Genomic DNA, 14,976 nt, shown 5'->3' on the forward strand with positions numbered 1-14,976 from the left:
TGTCTTCTTTTGTGAGGGAAGACACTCCAGATCCCATGTGTCATTCTTCTTCAGAGCCTGCATCTCTTCAACCATAGCTGCCTGCCATTATGAGTCTGCATTCGCTTCCTGCCAGGTATGGGGAATGGATATAGAGGAAAGAGAAGACAAAACTATAGTAGGAAGGAGAAAATGTGTCATAAGAAATAGTTTTAGCAATAGGATGTAAAGTATTAGACCTAATGCCTTTACGAATAGCAATAGGCAACTCAAGAGACGGATCAACAGAAGGAGAAAGAGAATTACCAGGGTCCAAGGGGACAAGATCAGGCTCGAGAGGAGACGATTGGCATGGTAGGGTAAATGTTGGATGTGTAGTGGTCTGAGTCTGCTCTCTGCGACTATACATGCGTATCTCTGGCCGAAGCGAATTGGGAGAAGTAGGAGTGTCACTCTCCCCCTGAAACGGAATACTAGCAGGGATAGCAATTTCAAGAGATGGCGGCACATCTTCCACAATGGAAGGTGACCCCCCTGAAGAGGTGTTGCAGTGTAGTATGACATAGATTCATGAAAGACAACATCCATAGTCACAAACCAACGTTGAGTAGGAGGATGCAAACACTGATAGCCTTTCTGAGTAAGAGCATACCCCAGAAAAATGCATCGAAGACCACGAGGATCAAACTTTCCATTAAGATGATGATCGTGAGCATAGTAAGCACTACCAAATACCTTAGGAAGAACAGAAAAAGCAGTGGAACCTTGGAGAAGATCCAGAGGGGAGCGGGAGGCATGGACTCGAGAAGGCATTCGGTTGATAAGAAAGGCAACAGTAAGAATTGCGTCGCTTTAGTACTAAGGAGGAACATGCATCTCAAACATAAGAGAGCATGCTACCTCACAAAGGTGGCGATTCTTCCGCTCAGCAACCCCATTCTGAGCCAGAGTATCCACAAAACTAGTTTGATGAATTATACCATGATCGGAATGATAAGCTTGAAAGGACCCTTCAAAGTATTCACGGCCATTGTCGCTTCGAAGGATTTTAATGGTAGCACCGAACTGAGTCTAAACCATGCGGTGAAACTGCTGAAAGCAATAGAAGGTCTCGCCCTTGGTTCGCATTATATAAACCAAAGTAGTCCGAGAATGACAATCAATAAAAGAGACAAACCACCAATCATAGTTGTCACGGCGCCAAGGCGAACCAAGGCGGTGGAGGGTTGTCTAAGCACTTAGGCGAGAAGGCGCACGCCTTGAGGCGAACAATTGTTATTTTTTATTTTTCCTATTTTCTAATATTATTTAGTAAGCTATATATACCTTGTATCATAAAAAATCAACATTAAGCAACGTAAAGTCATTAAAAATCAACATTTAGCCATATTAAATTATAAAAAATTAACATTAAGTCATATTAAGTTATAAAAAATCAAAATTTAGAGAAATGCTCTGGTTCTATAACAAGTTTGACTGGTCAAATGATATTATTTTTACATGAGACTTTTTGTATCAGTTATAATATAAAACCAGCTTTCCAACAAGTCTAAGATTACTTAAATCTAAGTTGTAATGACAAAGTTATGCTCCGGTCAAACTTATTTTTAAGTGCGCGAATGCTGTTAAAATCGCTTGAATGAAAATAATTTTATGGATATCAAAACAAAAAATTATTTTACTGGACTTTTGGTTTTTAGCAATGTTTTAACATGATAGAATTTATAAAATTTTCATAATTGAGAAAAACTCCAGCATTTAAAAGTTGAAAATCGCCCCTATAACCAAAATCCAGTTTTTCTTCTTGGACTGGGGAGTTGACTTTTTATCCTTTTGGAATTTGATTTTTAAACTATTTTTATTGGATTCAAATAGGGGGTATTTGCTTATTTATGAATAATTTGTTAAGTAAATGAAATAACAAATATAAAAAGCATTTACTTAAATGATATTTGGCATAAATAAGTGCCAAAACACAAGGCGGTATGCAGTGCAATAAGGTGAATGTCACCTAGGCCTCAGGCAAACCACCTGGGCGACGCCTTGACAACTATGCCACCAATAACCATTGACAGACACATAGTGGGATGGACCCCAAATATCAGATGTATCAATGAAAAATGAGTGACACTTTTATTTTTAGAAACAGAATAAGTGATTCGAGTTTGTTTGGCCGAAACACATGCCTCATAAAAAAATTTACTCTGAATTACAATTTTTAAAAAGGAAAAATGCTAGCTAAAGTTCCCAAAGGGGGATGTCCTAACCGATGATGCCACTGCAGTAACTCAGAGATGGGAGATGACGTAGAAGATGCCTGAAGAGCATATCCAGAGACCAATGCCGAGTCGTCATCAAGCAGATACAGACCACTACACCCTACCAGAGCTAATTGTTGCCCCTATTACCAGATCCTGAAAAACACAATGAGATGAGAAAAATGTAACTTTGCAATTAAGAGTGGAAGTAAGACTACTAATAGACAAAAGGTTAGTGAGAAAAGAAGGAACATGCATTACAGTAGAAAGGGATAAAGAAGGGGTATAGTTAACAGAGCCCTTTCCTAGAATAGTGGAATAAGTCTTATTAGCCAATTTGACCTTACCATTACCAGGACAAGTAGTGTACTGAGACAAAAGAGGCAAGCGGCCTAACATATGATCAGAAGCCCCAGAGTTTATAATCTAAGGGGTAGAAGGGACAAACATAGTATGGCCACAAAAGGAGATACTTGATCCAGAAGGGGTGGAATGAGCAGATCTCGCAGTGGCTGGTGCAGGAGAGTCTGGATGTGTTAAGAAGGACCGGAGGGCAGTAAGATCATCAAATGATAGCGAGGCTATTGAGGTGCTAAGAGCAGAGTCAGAGTTAGGGCTCTCAGTATAGTTGGCCTGCCCAGAAGTACTGGCATGACCCTTCCCACGCCCTTTTCCAAATGTATCAGCAGAACAACTATGAAGCTTCCAGCAGTGCTCCTTGGTATGACGCTCCTTCCCACAGTAATTGCAGTTCACTGTAGTCCTGGTAAAGGAGCCACCAGATTGTGGGGCTGCACTAAGGGACTGAGTGCCAAAGACAAATGCAGATCTCTCAATAGGAATGGCGGCTTGCTGTGGAAGCATAGTGGTACGCCCACTGTCCTCAAGTTGGATCACAACATATGCTTGATCCAAGGTCGGGAAGGGGTCATGACTCATGACTCAAAACTTGGGACCATAACTGATCAAACTCCACATTTAGACCTACTAGAAAGTCATAGACCCTGATCTTGTCATCTCTCTTATAAAAACTGGTGACATCTTCGGGGGTGGAAGGAGTATACTCATAGAAATCAAACTCAATCTATAGTGTCCACAACTCATAGTACTGTGACAGAGTGAACCCTCTTTGCCTCAGATCACAAACCTTCTAGCGAAGCTCAAAGACCTGAGCATCATTCCCTGCCTAGGAATAGATATCTTGTATAGACTTCCAGATCTTTGTAGTGGAGTTAAGGAGGAGATTGCCATGCGAAAGCTGTGGCAACATGGAGTTGACAAGGAAGGCCATAACCAGAGAGTTGGCACTCCCACTTGTCAATCTCAGGACCGGTGGTTAGACGCTTTTTGGTTCTAGTGAGGTATCCGTAATAGCCACGGGATTTGATGGAGATGCAGACTGAGCGTGACCACATAAGGTAGTTTGTGCCACCAAGCATGACCACGTTTGCTCCCTATGCTCTTCTAGCTCCACCAATCCTACTTGAAGAGTTCTCATTTCATTGCAGATGAGCCTTTTGAGCCATTTTTGGTGATAACTGTTGAAGATGTATCAAGTGCACAGTTTGTCAGTCATGCCTATATACGCGGACTGCAGAGGAATTGACTTGAGAAGTTGAAGTAAAATCTCATTTGGGCTTATATAGATTGTGATTGGGAAGGATTGTGAGCTGTCATTCAACATGGAACTTATTCCTTTTTCTCTCTTTGGTAATTAAATATAGATTATATACTATAGGAATTTTAGTAAAAGGACTTCTGCAGTTAGTGCCAGCTTATGGCGTTTGAGAAGGACGACCCAAAATATGTTCTCTCTAATGTGGTGGACCCAGAATGTAGATGCCCACCAAATATTTAGATATCTATGATCAGGCTCTCATTTAGTTATCTATGATCTGACTACGTAGTATGGGCAGTCCTTCAATCTGGCTTTTTGAAGAGTGGTGGTCAGTTTACATAGTGCTTTTGAGAATTTTGTGCTGCATTTTTTTCTCCCTTTTATTTTCCAAGATGATTTTCAGTGGGACAGTTTTTGTCATAGTGTTCATTGGAAATATCTCACATCTTATTGTGCTCCTTCTGTGCATGTTGACATAGCAGTGACTTACCGTCTTACCCAAATATTCAACAGGTTATGGACATTTCTGATATGCTATGTAGTTATCTTCAAGGTATCAATTTTGGGGAGTTTGATATATCTTCCTCAAAGTCTTCTCATGTGGGTTCTTTCTCTATCCGTGTATTTATTTTCATTTTATATTGTTCTTTAATATTTACTTTGGAATATCTATAAGATAATTGTCAGTTAATCTATATTTTGGGCCTTATTGTTGTAGGAACAGGTGGTTAAAAACTGTAAAGATGTTGAATGTGTCAATGATTTGGAGAGATCTGTTTTGAGTAGGGTACAGAGGCGCAGAACAACAAACAATGGAAAAATGTAAACCATTTTAACTGTAGATATATTCTCTGCCATTTTAATTTGAAAAATTTACCTTCTTCCACATGTATTCTTCCTGTTGATTTGACTCCTTATTTCATTGACAACTTTTGAAGGGGGCTTATATATATTTACAAGATCTGATGCCTGGACCTGAATAACCTATTCTGTCAACTTATCCCCTCAAGTTTGTTTGAGTCATAACCTAAGTTCCACAACTGGTGCAGCATTAATGAAACAGAAGCTCTTGGCAACCAGTTGCATTTATATGAAGAAAGTAAGACCGCAAATGGTGGCTGTACTACAGAAAATGGAAAACCTGTCACTGCATGCACAGAATTGGTCACCTTTCCATGCTCAATGTTCAAGAAGGGTTCTTTAGTACAGGTTTTAAATAGTTTCTGTTCTTTAAGAGTTAGAAAATCTGCTGCATACTTTTGTCTTCTTATAACTGGTTGTGCTGTATTTCTCAGGTTCGTAAGGAGAATGGGTTGCAGCTAGTCTGGGTTAATGGCAAGATAAAATCCATGGATGGTGCGAAAGCCCTTGTTTACTTTCCAGAAGTGACTGTAGATGGTACGGTCACAATCCCCTTAACGTATTTGCTTTTGGTCATCATAAAAGATGGGATTTATCAGGCTTATATTCTCATGTAATTATATTTTTCAGGGAATCAAGAAGAATGGGTTGAACTTAACGTTGACTCTGATAAAATGGATGATTCGAGTCTCCTTGATGATATTATGGTTGGTCAGGTTAATCCTTTCCCCAAAATTCGTCCTTTCATTGATGTTGGTAATCTTCCGGAACAAATTTTGCTGGCTGAATGTCGTGGACTAGAGGATGTCCTTCACGTTGAGCAATCAGTGGAAGCTTGGATAAATAATAGGTAATCTCAGTTATTACTTGTTGAATAATAGGAATCGTATTCCTAAATGCTTCTCTTTATGTAATTGTTTTGCTGTCTTTGTTTACTATCTACATTTTCACCAAATAAAAAAAGTTCTCTTTACATTTTTAAATTTCCAGTTGATGCAGATTCTACACCAAACTAGGCTTGTTTTATTAGGAACAAGTCTAGGCTTGGGTTTTATATGTGTGGGCCTTCGGTCCATGCGGTTTCGAGTGATATGGGCCACTTTTTTGGGTCTGAATTGGGCGTATTAAGGTTGCACACGGGATTAACTAGTTTGTTTCCTTTTATGTTAGTTTCCTTTTCAGTTGGGTTCAATTCAAGTCGTTAGTCTTTATTATTTCTTAAGAGTTGAGTTGTCACTTATTAGTTGTTAGTTCCTTTTCCATTCTTTCCATTTTCTGTTTTCAGAAACTTATGTAATAGGCAATCAATTGTGGGGTTTCCTATTTTTGAAACTTCCAATTGCTAGTCTATATTCCCTCCCCAGTATCGCTACTAATGCAAAGCAAGGAGGCTCCCATAGCTGAACGATTTGAAGAAAACAATTGTTGTAGCTGCTGCTGCCTTATGGAGATTTGTCTTGTGTTTGACCAAGGCTGATGGAGCTGGTGTGTGATCTAGCTGACTCTCTGCGGTGTGAAGCCCAAGAGGTCCTTTTTATTACCTAATCTTCTTCTTCTCCAATTACTCAAGGATCTACTGCTGCTGCTGCAACCATCTAGTGATATTTGATTCCATCTTCTTCTAGGAAATACCAAGAGGTCCTATTTGTTTCCCCTGCTGCCTGAAACACTTCCAGCCATCTCCTGTGGCTGAAACTTTGTTTGAACCTGTTGGAATGTATGCAATAGGGGTACTTTTGGAACTGTCTTTATGTTTAGTTGTCCTAATTTGTATTTCCTTTTTTGTCTTTCACCCCCCTTAGGGAGGAATATGTAATTTTCTAAAGATATTAGTTGGAAACTAATACAGGTGAGAAGAGCTAAGGGCTCTCTCATGATTTGCCCTCATCTCTCTCTTTCTCCTTTCATCTTCTCTCCTTTTCCTCTCTTCCTCTCTTCTCTCTTTCTCTTACATCTCTAATCTTTATCTTCTCAACTTCCAACTTGGTATTAGAGCTACAAGGAGTTTGTGAATCGACTAAGGCTTCTTCTTCTCATTCTTTGAGTCTCTTTTGGAACCTTAGAAGACAAAGGGGTCCAATAGAGGCTATACTATAAGAAGAAATTCAACAAGGTGACCTAATGGAGCTTTAGGAATTTTGAAGACTCTTGGAGTGAGATTGAAGCACTACAATGACCTATTGGAGCTCAAACCAACCTTTCATGCCCTGTCCAGCATTACCACCAGCTCCATCTTCGCGCTTCTCTCTCGCTCTCTCTCTCTCTCTCTCTCTCTCTCTCTCTCTCTCTCCCTCCTCAAGCGAGTGTTGGGGATGGGGCTAGGCCGGTAAGTGTTGCCCAATGCCCCTTTTATAGCTATCCTAAGATGTGGTTTGAGATTTGTGGTGTTGTTGAAATACAACTCAAATCTTTGCTTGCTGCCAGGTATCGATAGAACCCTTTTTTTTGCATATATGGTCTGAAATGACTAATATTGTTCTCTTGGGTTGTTCTGATGAATGCATTCCATCTTATGATGCATATGTATGAGATTGGAATGAAGTACTAGAATTAAGAGTGGATTTGATTGGTTTTATCTCAAGTTTTTTGGTTTTTTAGCTTGCTAGAAATTTTTTCCTTAGTTCTGAGAAGACTATATTCGGGTATTGTGTTGTCCCTTGCTTTGGATCTCCAATTGTGGTTGTCTAGGAGTATCCATCCATCATGTATGATCTCACTGAACCTTTTGAAGCTACATTGGGTGGGCTGAGTAGTACCAATCCTAGCTAGATTGTCTTTGACAACTTCAACACTTAAATTTCCCTTGTCAAGTTGGATATCCCCAACTATTTGGATTAGTCATACTCTATGAAGTTATCCTTGAGGAGTCGAGGAAACTTTGATATATTAATGGGACTATCAAGGCTCCTGTTGTCTCTAAACCAGAATATCATAAATGGGAAATTGCGAATTCCACTATCATGACTTGGCTCATTTTTTCCATGAAACCTGAGATCGATAGAAGATTTATTCGGAAGGAAACTACTAAGGATATTTAGAATAGTGTTTCTAAGACCTATGACAGGGTGGGTGACTCTGTTAAGGTTTACCAACTCCTTCAGCAGGTTCTCTCTGTGAAGCAGGGAAACATCACTATCTCTGAGTATTGCATTACTATTGTAGGACTTAGGGAGGAGTATGATCAATATCGGGACCTTCAGTTGTCTAATCTTGAAGACGAAGCCAAGGTCTACAGAGCCCTTGAAAAGGAGCGAGTTCTGATCTTATTAGGAGGGTTGAACTCGGATTATGAGCAAATGTAGATACAGATGTTGGATTGGTCACCCTTTCCACCCTTGATGAGATGTGTAGCTACCTATTAAGTGAGGAGACAGGAAGAGGTGCTACGGATTCTGCTTCTCCACTTGAGCGATCTGCTCTTTCTTCCACCGCTCACAGAGAATGGCGTGGAGGCCACCGAGGCTAAGGGTCATCTCGTGGGGTTGACAGGGATAGACCTTGACAGTGTGATCATTGTGGGAAACTTGGGCACACTCGAGAGAGGTGCTGGGTGCTTCACAGCTGTCCTAGTACACGCGGTGGATCTACTGGCACACATGGTGGCCGCCAAGGTGGGGGGGGCTATAGCCCAAGCTACTGTGACAGAGACTGATCCTTAAGGACCCGCACAGGCAGATACCAGTTCCCTCTCTATGGACGATATTGCAGTGCTCTGTTAGTTCATGTCTCAGCTTGATAGCCCATCTACCTCACAGGATGCCTCAGCTTCCACTATGCATGTCACCACATCTACACCTTCCACAACTCCGGCATGGGTTATTGGCTTTGGTGCCACTGATTACATGACTGGTACGTTCCATTATTATGATTCTTAGTCCATTTGTTCTGGTAAGGATAAGGTTCGGATGGTTGATGGCACCTCTCCTCTATTTACGGTAAAGACAGTATTCCCATTACTTCTTCTATTTCACTTAAATCAGTTCTTCATGTCCCTAATCTTTCATTGAACCTTTTGTCTCTGAGTACTTTGACTAAATCTTTAAATTGTTGTATCACATTTTCCGTTTCCCACTGTCTTTTGTAGGATTTGGTGACGAAGAGGATTATTGGCAGTGGACGTGACGAGAGCAGACTCTACTGCCTTGGGCTGCTATTATCTTTTTTTGGCTACACCGCAGTCCTATGTATGTGGTCATAGTGATAGTAGTTCTATGGATTATGTGATGCTTTGGCATCAACGTTTGAAACATTCCTCATTTGTCGTTATGAGGAAACAATTACCTCATTTATTTGCGTCTTTTTCTTCTTCTCATGTATTTCATTGTGAACCTTGTACTTTTGCTAAATATTGTCGTTCATCTTATCCTTATCATTGTAGTAGATCTGTCACTCCCTTTCACATCGTGCATATTGATGTCTGGGGACCTTTACCTACTACCTCCTTATTTGGCCATCGTTACTTTGTTTCATTTATTGATGATGTCTTTTGTTGCACTTGAACCATTTTTATGAAACAAAAGAGTGATGTTTATGATGCCTTAAAAAACTTTTATAAATTGGTCTACACCCAGTTTGAAACTAGGATCAAAATTGACCGGTCCAATAAAGGGGGGAGTATATGTATGGTGGTCTACATGATTTTTTCACTGACAATGGTATTATCCAACAGCTTGCATGTGTTGACACACCCCAACAGAATGGGGTAGCTGAGAGGAAATATCGTCATTTGTTACAAGTTGGTGGAAGCTTTCTATTTGGTATGCATGTTCCTAAAAATTTTTGGTCTGAAGCTGTACTTACTGCTGCATTTCTCATCAATCCCATGCCTACCAAAATCCTTGGGTCCCAAAATCCCTTTGCTCTCTTGTCTCCTCAGTCTTCTGCTTTTTCTTTTCCTCTCCGAATGTTTGGTTGTATTTTTTATGTGCATGTTAACAAATCCTCCAGCACCAAACTCGATCACAAGGCTCTCAAATGCCTCTTCCTTGGGTATTCTTCTACCACCAAAGGTTATAAGTGTTATAACCCTTCATCTCATAGGCGATTTCAAGCCAAAGATGTCACCTTTCTTGAGTCTGTGCCTTTACTTCTCATCAGCATCCACTTCAGAGGGAGAATGGGAGTGCAAGTGAAAAGTCTACTGATGCTATTCCATTTCTTACTCCCTTGGCCCTTACTCCTTTCTCTTTTGATATTGGGAAACATAAAGAGGTGGATGATGTTGACACTGTGGATATTGTTGATACTAGTGGACCTTGTACAGAGAAGGCATCTAATATTGTGTACACAAGAAGGACAAAGAAGACTTGCCAAGAGTCCTCTTTGGATCCACATCTTGAGTTTCATCTTCCTCAGTCAGGCAACGTTTCTTCTCTTTTTGAGTTGGATCTCCCTATTGTTGTTTGAAAGGGTAAGAGAGCTTGTACTAATCCTATAATCCAGTTTGTTTCCTATGATGATCTCTTTCCTACAGGTGTTGCCTTTACTGCTGCTCTTTCTTCTGCTTCCATCCCTAAAACTGTTTTTGAGGCTATGATAGACCCCAAGTTGAAACAAACCATGTTCGAGGAAATGATGGCCCTTGAGAAGAATGACACTTGGAAACTGGTTGATCTTCCTAAGGGAAGAATTCCAGTTGGATGTAGGTGGGTCTATACAATCAAGTACCGATCAAATGATGCTATTTAGAGGTACAAGTGATGTGGATCTGGATTCCAAAGACTGAAATCGGATCGCTTAGGGCCCACAAGAATGACTAAAAATCTCAAATTTAATGGTTGAGGGGTATTCTTGTAATTTTAGAAACAAGCAGGGCTTTAGAAATAATTAGATGGCAGCTGGGGTAGTCCTGAAATAAAGTCCAGCCAGGGCTCTTTATGTAATTTTAAGGACTTATCTTCTTCTTCTCCACGATAAACAGAAACCAGCGGTAAAAGAGGAGAGCTGGAGGTAGTGAGATCTCATCCTAGGTGCATCGATTCAGCCCCCACCCTTAGGCGAGGTTTGAACACCTGCTGGCCTTGTGATTCCGACAGAAAAACCCATCAATCAGCAAGCAACGAAGATCAAAAACACCTGCAACTCAGATCTGGCGCAAGAACAGAACCAGGTCTTGAAATTCTGGTTAGAAACTTCCAATGGAGATCAGCTCTTGACTGAATCTGTGTAGGTGGAGTCGGTTCTACCACATGATTGTCCTCTCACAATCTGCAACTGATCCGAAGAGTAACAGTAGAGATCAATGACAAAAACAAGAGATGGAAATACCGCCCAGAACAGGGTATTCTCAGGTTTGGGAAGTAGTCAACAAAGAAATAGGGAAAATATCAGAGAAAAGAAGAAGATAAGAAGGAAAGAAGAGAAGAGTTCAGAGAGAGAACTTCAGAGAAGGAGAACAAGAGATAAGCAGCCCACAACAGCCATAATTCCATCCAAAATATAATTTCAGTTTCATTCGATTCTATCTCTCAGTTGAGTTCAATAAACCTATTTAAAGACTGAAAACAGACCTACTTTCTTATTTGAAACAAATATTGCATCTAATTAAAGTAGAAATAAAATTCTCATTCAATTAAAATCTACCATACTAATTCTAATTCTAAAAAAGTTAAGTAAGGAATCAAATCAAAGGCTATCTCAAGCACAATGCCCAATTGCATCAAGGCTAGATTGGTGGCCAAAGGTTACAGTTAAGTCTATGGAATTGATTATCAGGAGACCTTTGATCCTGTGGCCAAACATAACACTATAAGAGTTCTTTTTTCTATGGCGGCAAACAGAAATTGGTCCTTATATCAGTTAGATGTGAAGAATGCCTCCATGGTGACTTAGAAGAAGAAGTGTATATGCAGCCCCCTCCTGGCTTCAAATTTTCAGCAACTGATGGTAAGGTGTGTCTCTTAAAGAAGGCTTTATATGGTCTCAAGCAATCACCAAAAGCTTGGTTTGAGAGGTTCAGGCAGACCATCTTGAAGAATGGGTAATTCCTAGAGTCAAACAGATCACACATTGATTGTTTATGTTGATAATATCGTGGTGAATGGAGATGACAATGATGAGATAGCTAGGCTGAAAGCCTACTTGGCCAAACAATTTAAGATCAAAGACCTAGGAAACTTGAAGTATTTCTTGGGGATTAAAGTGTTAAGGTCTAAGAAGGGAATCAATATTTGCCCAAGGAAATTTGTTTTAGACCTGTTGAAGGAAATAAGGATGTTGGAATGTAAACCGGAAAGTTTTCCTATTGAGCAGAATCACAAGTTAGGAGAAGATTGTGGTTCCTCTCTTGTGGGAAAGCTGATATATCTGTCTCTGACTTGCCCAGATATTACTTATATAGTGGGAGTAGTGAGCCAGTTCATGCAATGCTCCTAAGAATGGGCACTTGGATGATGTGTACTGCATCCTTAGATACTTAAAGTTCTTTCCAGGAAAAGGACTCTTTTTCCCAGAATAATCATTTGAGGATATACGATTTATTCTGATGTTGATTGGGCTAGATCCATCTCTGACAGACTATCTACTTCTGGCTATTGCACATTTGTGGTGGTAATTTGGTTATATGGCGAAGCAAGAAACAATCTGTTGTAGTTAGATCTAGTGCAGAGGCAGAGTATATGGCAATGGCTTATAGAGTTTGTGAACTCATTTGGTTCAGACGACTAGTTCTTGAATTGGGATATGATACTGACGGACCTATGCGTCTCTACTGTGATAATAAAGCAGTCATAAGCATTTCCCATAATCCAGTGCAATATGATATAACAAACCACATTGAAGTGGACCGGCACTTCATCAAAGATTGACATTGGCAACATTTGAACGCCCTTTGTGAAGACAGGTGATCAGTTGGCAGACATCTTCACAAGAGTACTCATTCCTCAGTAGTTCAGTTCCCTCTTATGCAAGCTAGGAATGTATGAGATTTGTTCTCTAGCTTGAGGGGGAGTGTTGGAATGTATGTAATAGGGTTACTTCAGGAACTGTCTTTTATGTTAAGTTGTCCTAATTTGTATTTCCTTGTTTCTCTTTTTTTTTTTTGGGTGAATAAGAAATTCATTACCAAGGGGAAGAAAAGGGGTGGGGGTTGGAATGTACAACCCCTAAGGGCAAGGAAAAGAAGCCAAAATCAAACTAAATGCTACAGCCCAAAAGGGGAGGTGGGAGGGGAGACTGAAGGGGGTTTGGGAGACCCCAAGAGGAGACAATGTGATGTTCCTAGGAGTGCTGGCGACCGGGGACGGCGGCATCAAAGCGAGATTGGAGGAGAACTCAAAATAGATGACATTCCAAATCTTATCGTAAGACCTGGAGTTGGAATTCCATCTACAGATATTTCGTTCCATTTAGATGTGACCAATAGCAGTTCCAAAGGCAAGCTTTCCGGCATTGTCGCAGATGGTTTTTCCTTCCAGCAAAAGTCATGTCAATCTATATTCATTCGCGGGAGAGGGGGAGGGGAGATCTTCTGGAAGGCTAGCAGTGGGCAAGGGATTTTTTCCAGATAGTGGAGGAGGAGCATTCAAAGAAGTGGTGGTTTGTATTTTCTAAGCCATTCCAACAAAGGCAACAAGAGGGGGACAGGAATATGGCGGTGGATAAGGAAAGCTTGAGTTGGAAGACGATTGGTGAGGGCTCTCCAGACAGTGAAACTGTGACGGGGGATATGAAATTTGAACCAGGTGATTCTGTGCCAAGGACAGAGGGTACTAGGGGTACAGATAAGACGCCAAGCAGAGAGAGGAGAAGGTTCCAGTCGGGGAGGGAGTCCGGATAACTCTGCCTTCCCTGGGAAGGTGGGGGAGGGGGGAGGGGGGAGGGAGGACCAGAAGGGGGGAGAGGAGGGCAGAACCCAAGTACCATTAGCAATGATGGAGGAGACTGGGGAGCTTCTTGGAATGCCAGAGGAATAGACCGACTTAGGACCCGCTTGGGGATAGAGAGCGCCTAAAAGGTGCTAGTTGTCAAGCCAAAGGGAAGTGGAAAGGCCATTGCCAATTTTACGACGGATAGTCTGAATGGCAAGAGGCTTGGCATGGAGGATTTTCCTCAACACCCATGAGGCATTGTTGGTGAGGGGAGCTGTCCACAGGGAATCCTTGCGGGGGAAGGAGGACTAAGGAGTAGACCCAAGAGACCCAGATGTCGGTGTGGTTGGAAGCAATCTTCCAGATGAGCTTGAGGATAACCGCAGAGTTGACGTCTTTGATCCTTCTGAGACCAAGACCACCCTCAGATTTGGGGAGACAAATAGAGGACCACTGGATGGGACGAAGGAATTTAGAGGAGTAGAAGAGGGACTCAATGGCTTTGATGGTAGCCTTGGGGAGGGCGAAAACACCCCACCAGTAGATATAGATTTGAGAAGGTTGATGCTGAGACCCGAGATGGACTCAAAGAGGTGAAGGGAGGAGAGAATGGATTCAATGGATCGAGGATCGGCTTTGGAGAAGATCATAAGATCATCAACGAAAGAAAGGTGGGTGAGGTTAATAGATTTGCATTTGGGGATAGGGAGATATGGGCAAATCATCAGTTTGGGACTGGATGGATCTGGAGAGCACCTCAAGAGCGAGGGAGAAGAGAAGGGGGGAGAGGGGACATCCTTGCCTAATCCCCACAGAAGGTGCAAAGTAACCGGCTGGGGAGCCGTTAACAAGGACTGAGTGAGAAAGGGGGAAGAAATATAGGCATAAATTAAGTTGACAAAGGGGACGGGAAAGGACATGAATAAGAAGACTCGGAAGATGAAATCCCATCTAATGGAGTCAAAGGCTTTATGGATGTCAATCTTAAGGAGGGCGGAGGGGGAGTGAGATTTCCGGTCAAAACCCAACAATTTTATCACAGAGGATGATGTTGTCTGCAGTGCAGACTAATTTGGGCTGACCAGGGAGTCAATCACTTCCTGAATACGAGTGGCAAGAATTTTGGCAATGAATTTGTATAGGAAGTTGCACAAGGAGATGGGTCTGAACTCAAACAAGGAGGAAGCCCCATCTTTCTTGGGGATGAGGCAAAGGAAGGTATGGTTGATCCCTTGGATTTGGGAGGGGTTGAGGAAGAAGCTTTTGATAACGAAGATGAGGTCATGCTCTATGATATCCCAACAGGAGGAGAAAAAGCTCATGCTAAACCATCAGAGCCAGGGGCTTTGTTGGGCTTATGGGAATGGATGGTGACAAGGTTTTCAGAGTCAGAGGGGATCGCACTAAGAAGGGGGAGGAGATTAGGGGGGACAAATTCATTGGGGGGGGGGGG

The 14,976-nt window shown here is 41.5% G+C and overlaps 1 protein-coding gene across 2 annotated transcripts in view; it reads left to right on the forward strand.

The window, feature by feature from the left end:
* The first annotated feature begins 4,370 nt into the window (after positions 1 to 4,370).
* LOC122064363 overlaps positions 4,371 to 14,976 on the forward strand; it is a 66,087-nt gene continuing 55,481 nt past the window's right edge. Inside the window, exons 1-5 of one of the 2 annotated variants that reach the window (XM_042628078.1) lie at positions 4,371 to 4,455; positions 4,574 to 4,677; positions 4,905 to 5,064; positions 5,151 to 5,253; positions 5,347 to 5,566. In XM_042628078.1, coding sequence (XP_042484012.1) covers positions 4,372 to 4,455; positions 4,574 to 4,677; positions 4,905 to 5,064; positions 5,151 to 5,253; positions 5,347 to 5,566 — 671 coding nt within the window. In that variant the 5' untranslated portion in view covers position 4,371. The remainder of the gene's footprint in view (positions 4,456 to 4,573; positions 4,678 to 4,904; positions 5,065 to 5,150; positions 5,254 to 5,346; positions 5,567 to 14,976) is intronic. The other variant, XM_042628079.1, reaches the window with a different exon arrangement.

The sequence above is a fragment of the Macadamia integrifolia genome, unplaced genomic scaffold, assembly GCF_013358625.1.
Source record: "Macadamia integrifolia cultivar HAES 741 unplaced genomic scaffold, SCU_Mint_v3 scaffold1628, whole genome shotgun sequence".
NCBI lineage: Eukaryota > Viridiplantae > Streptophyta > Magnoliopsida > Proteales > Proteaceae > Macadamia > Macadamia integrifolia.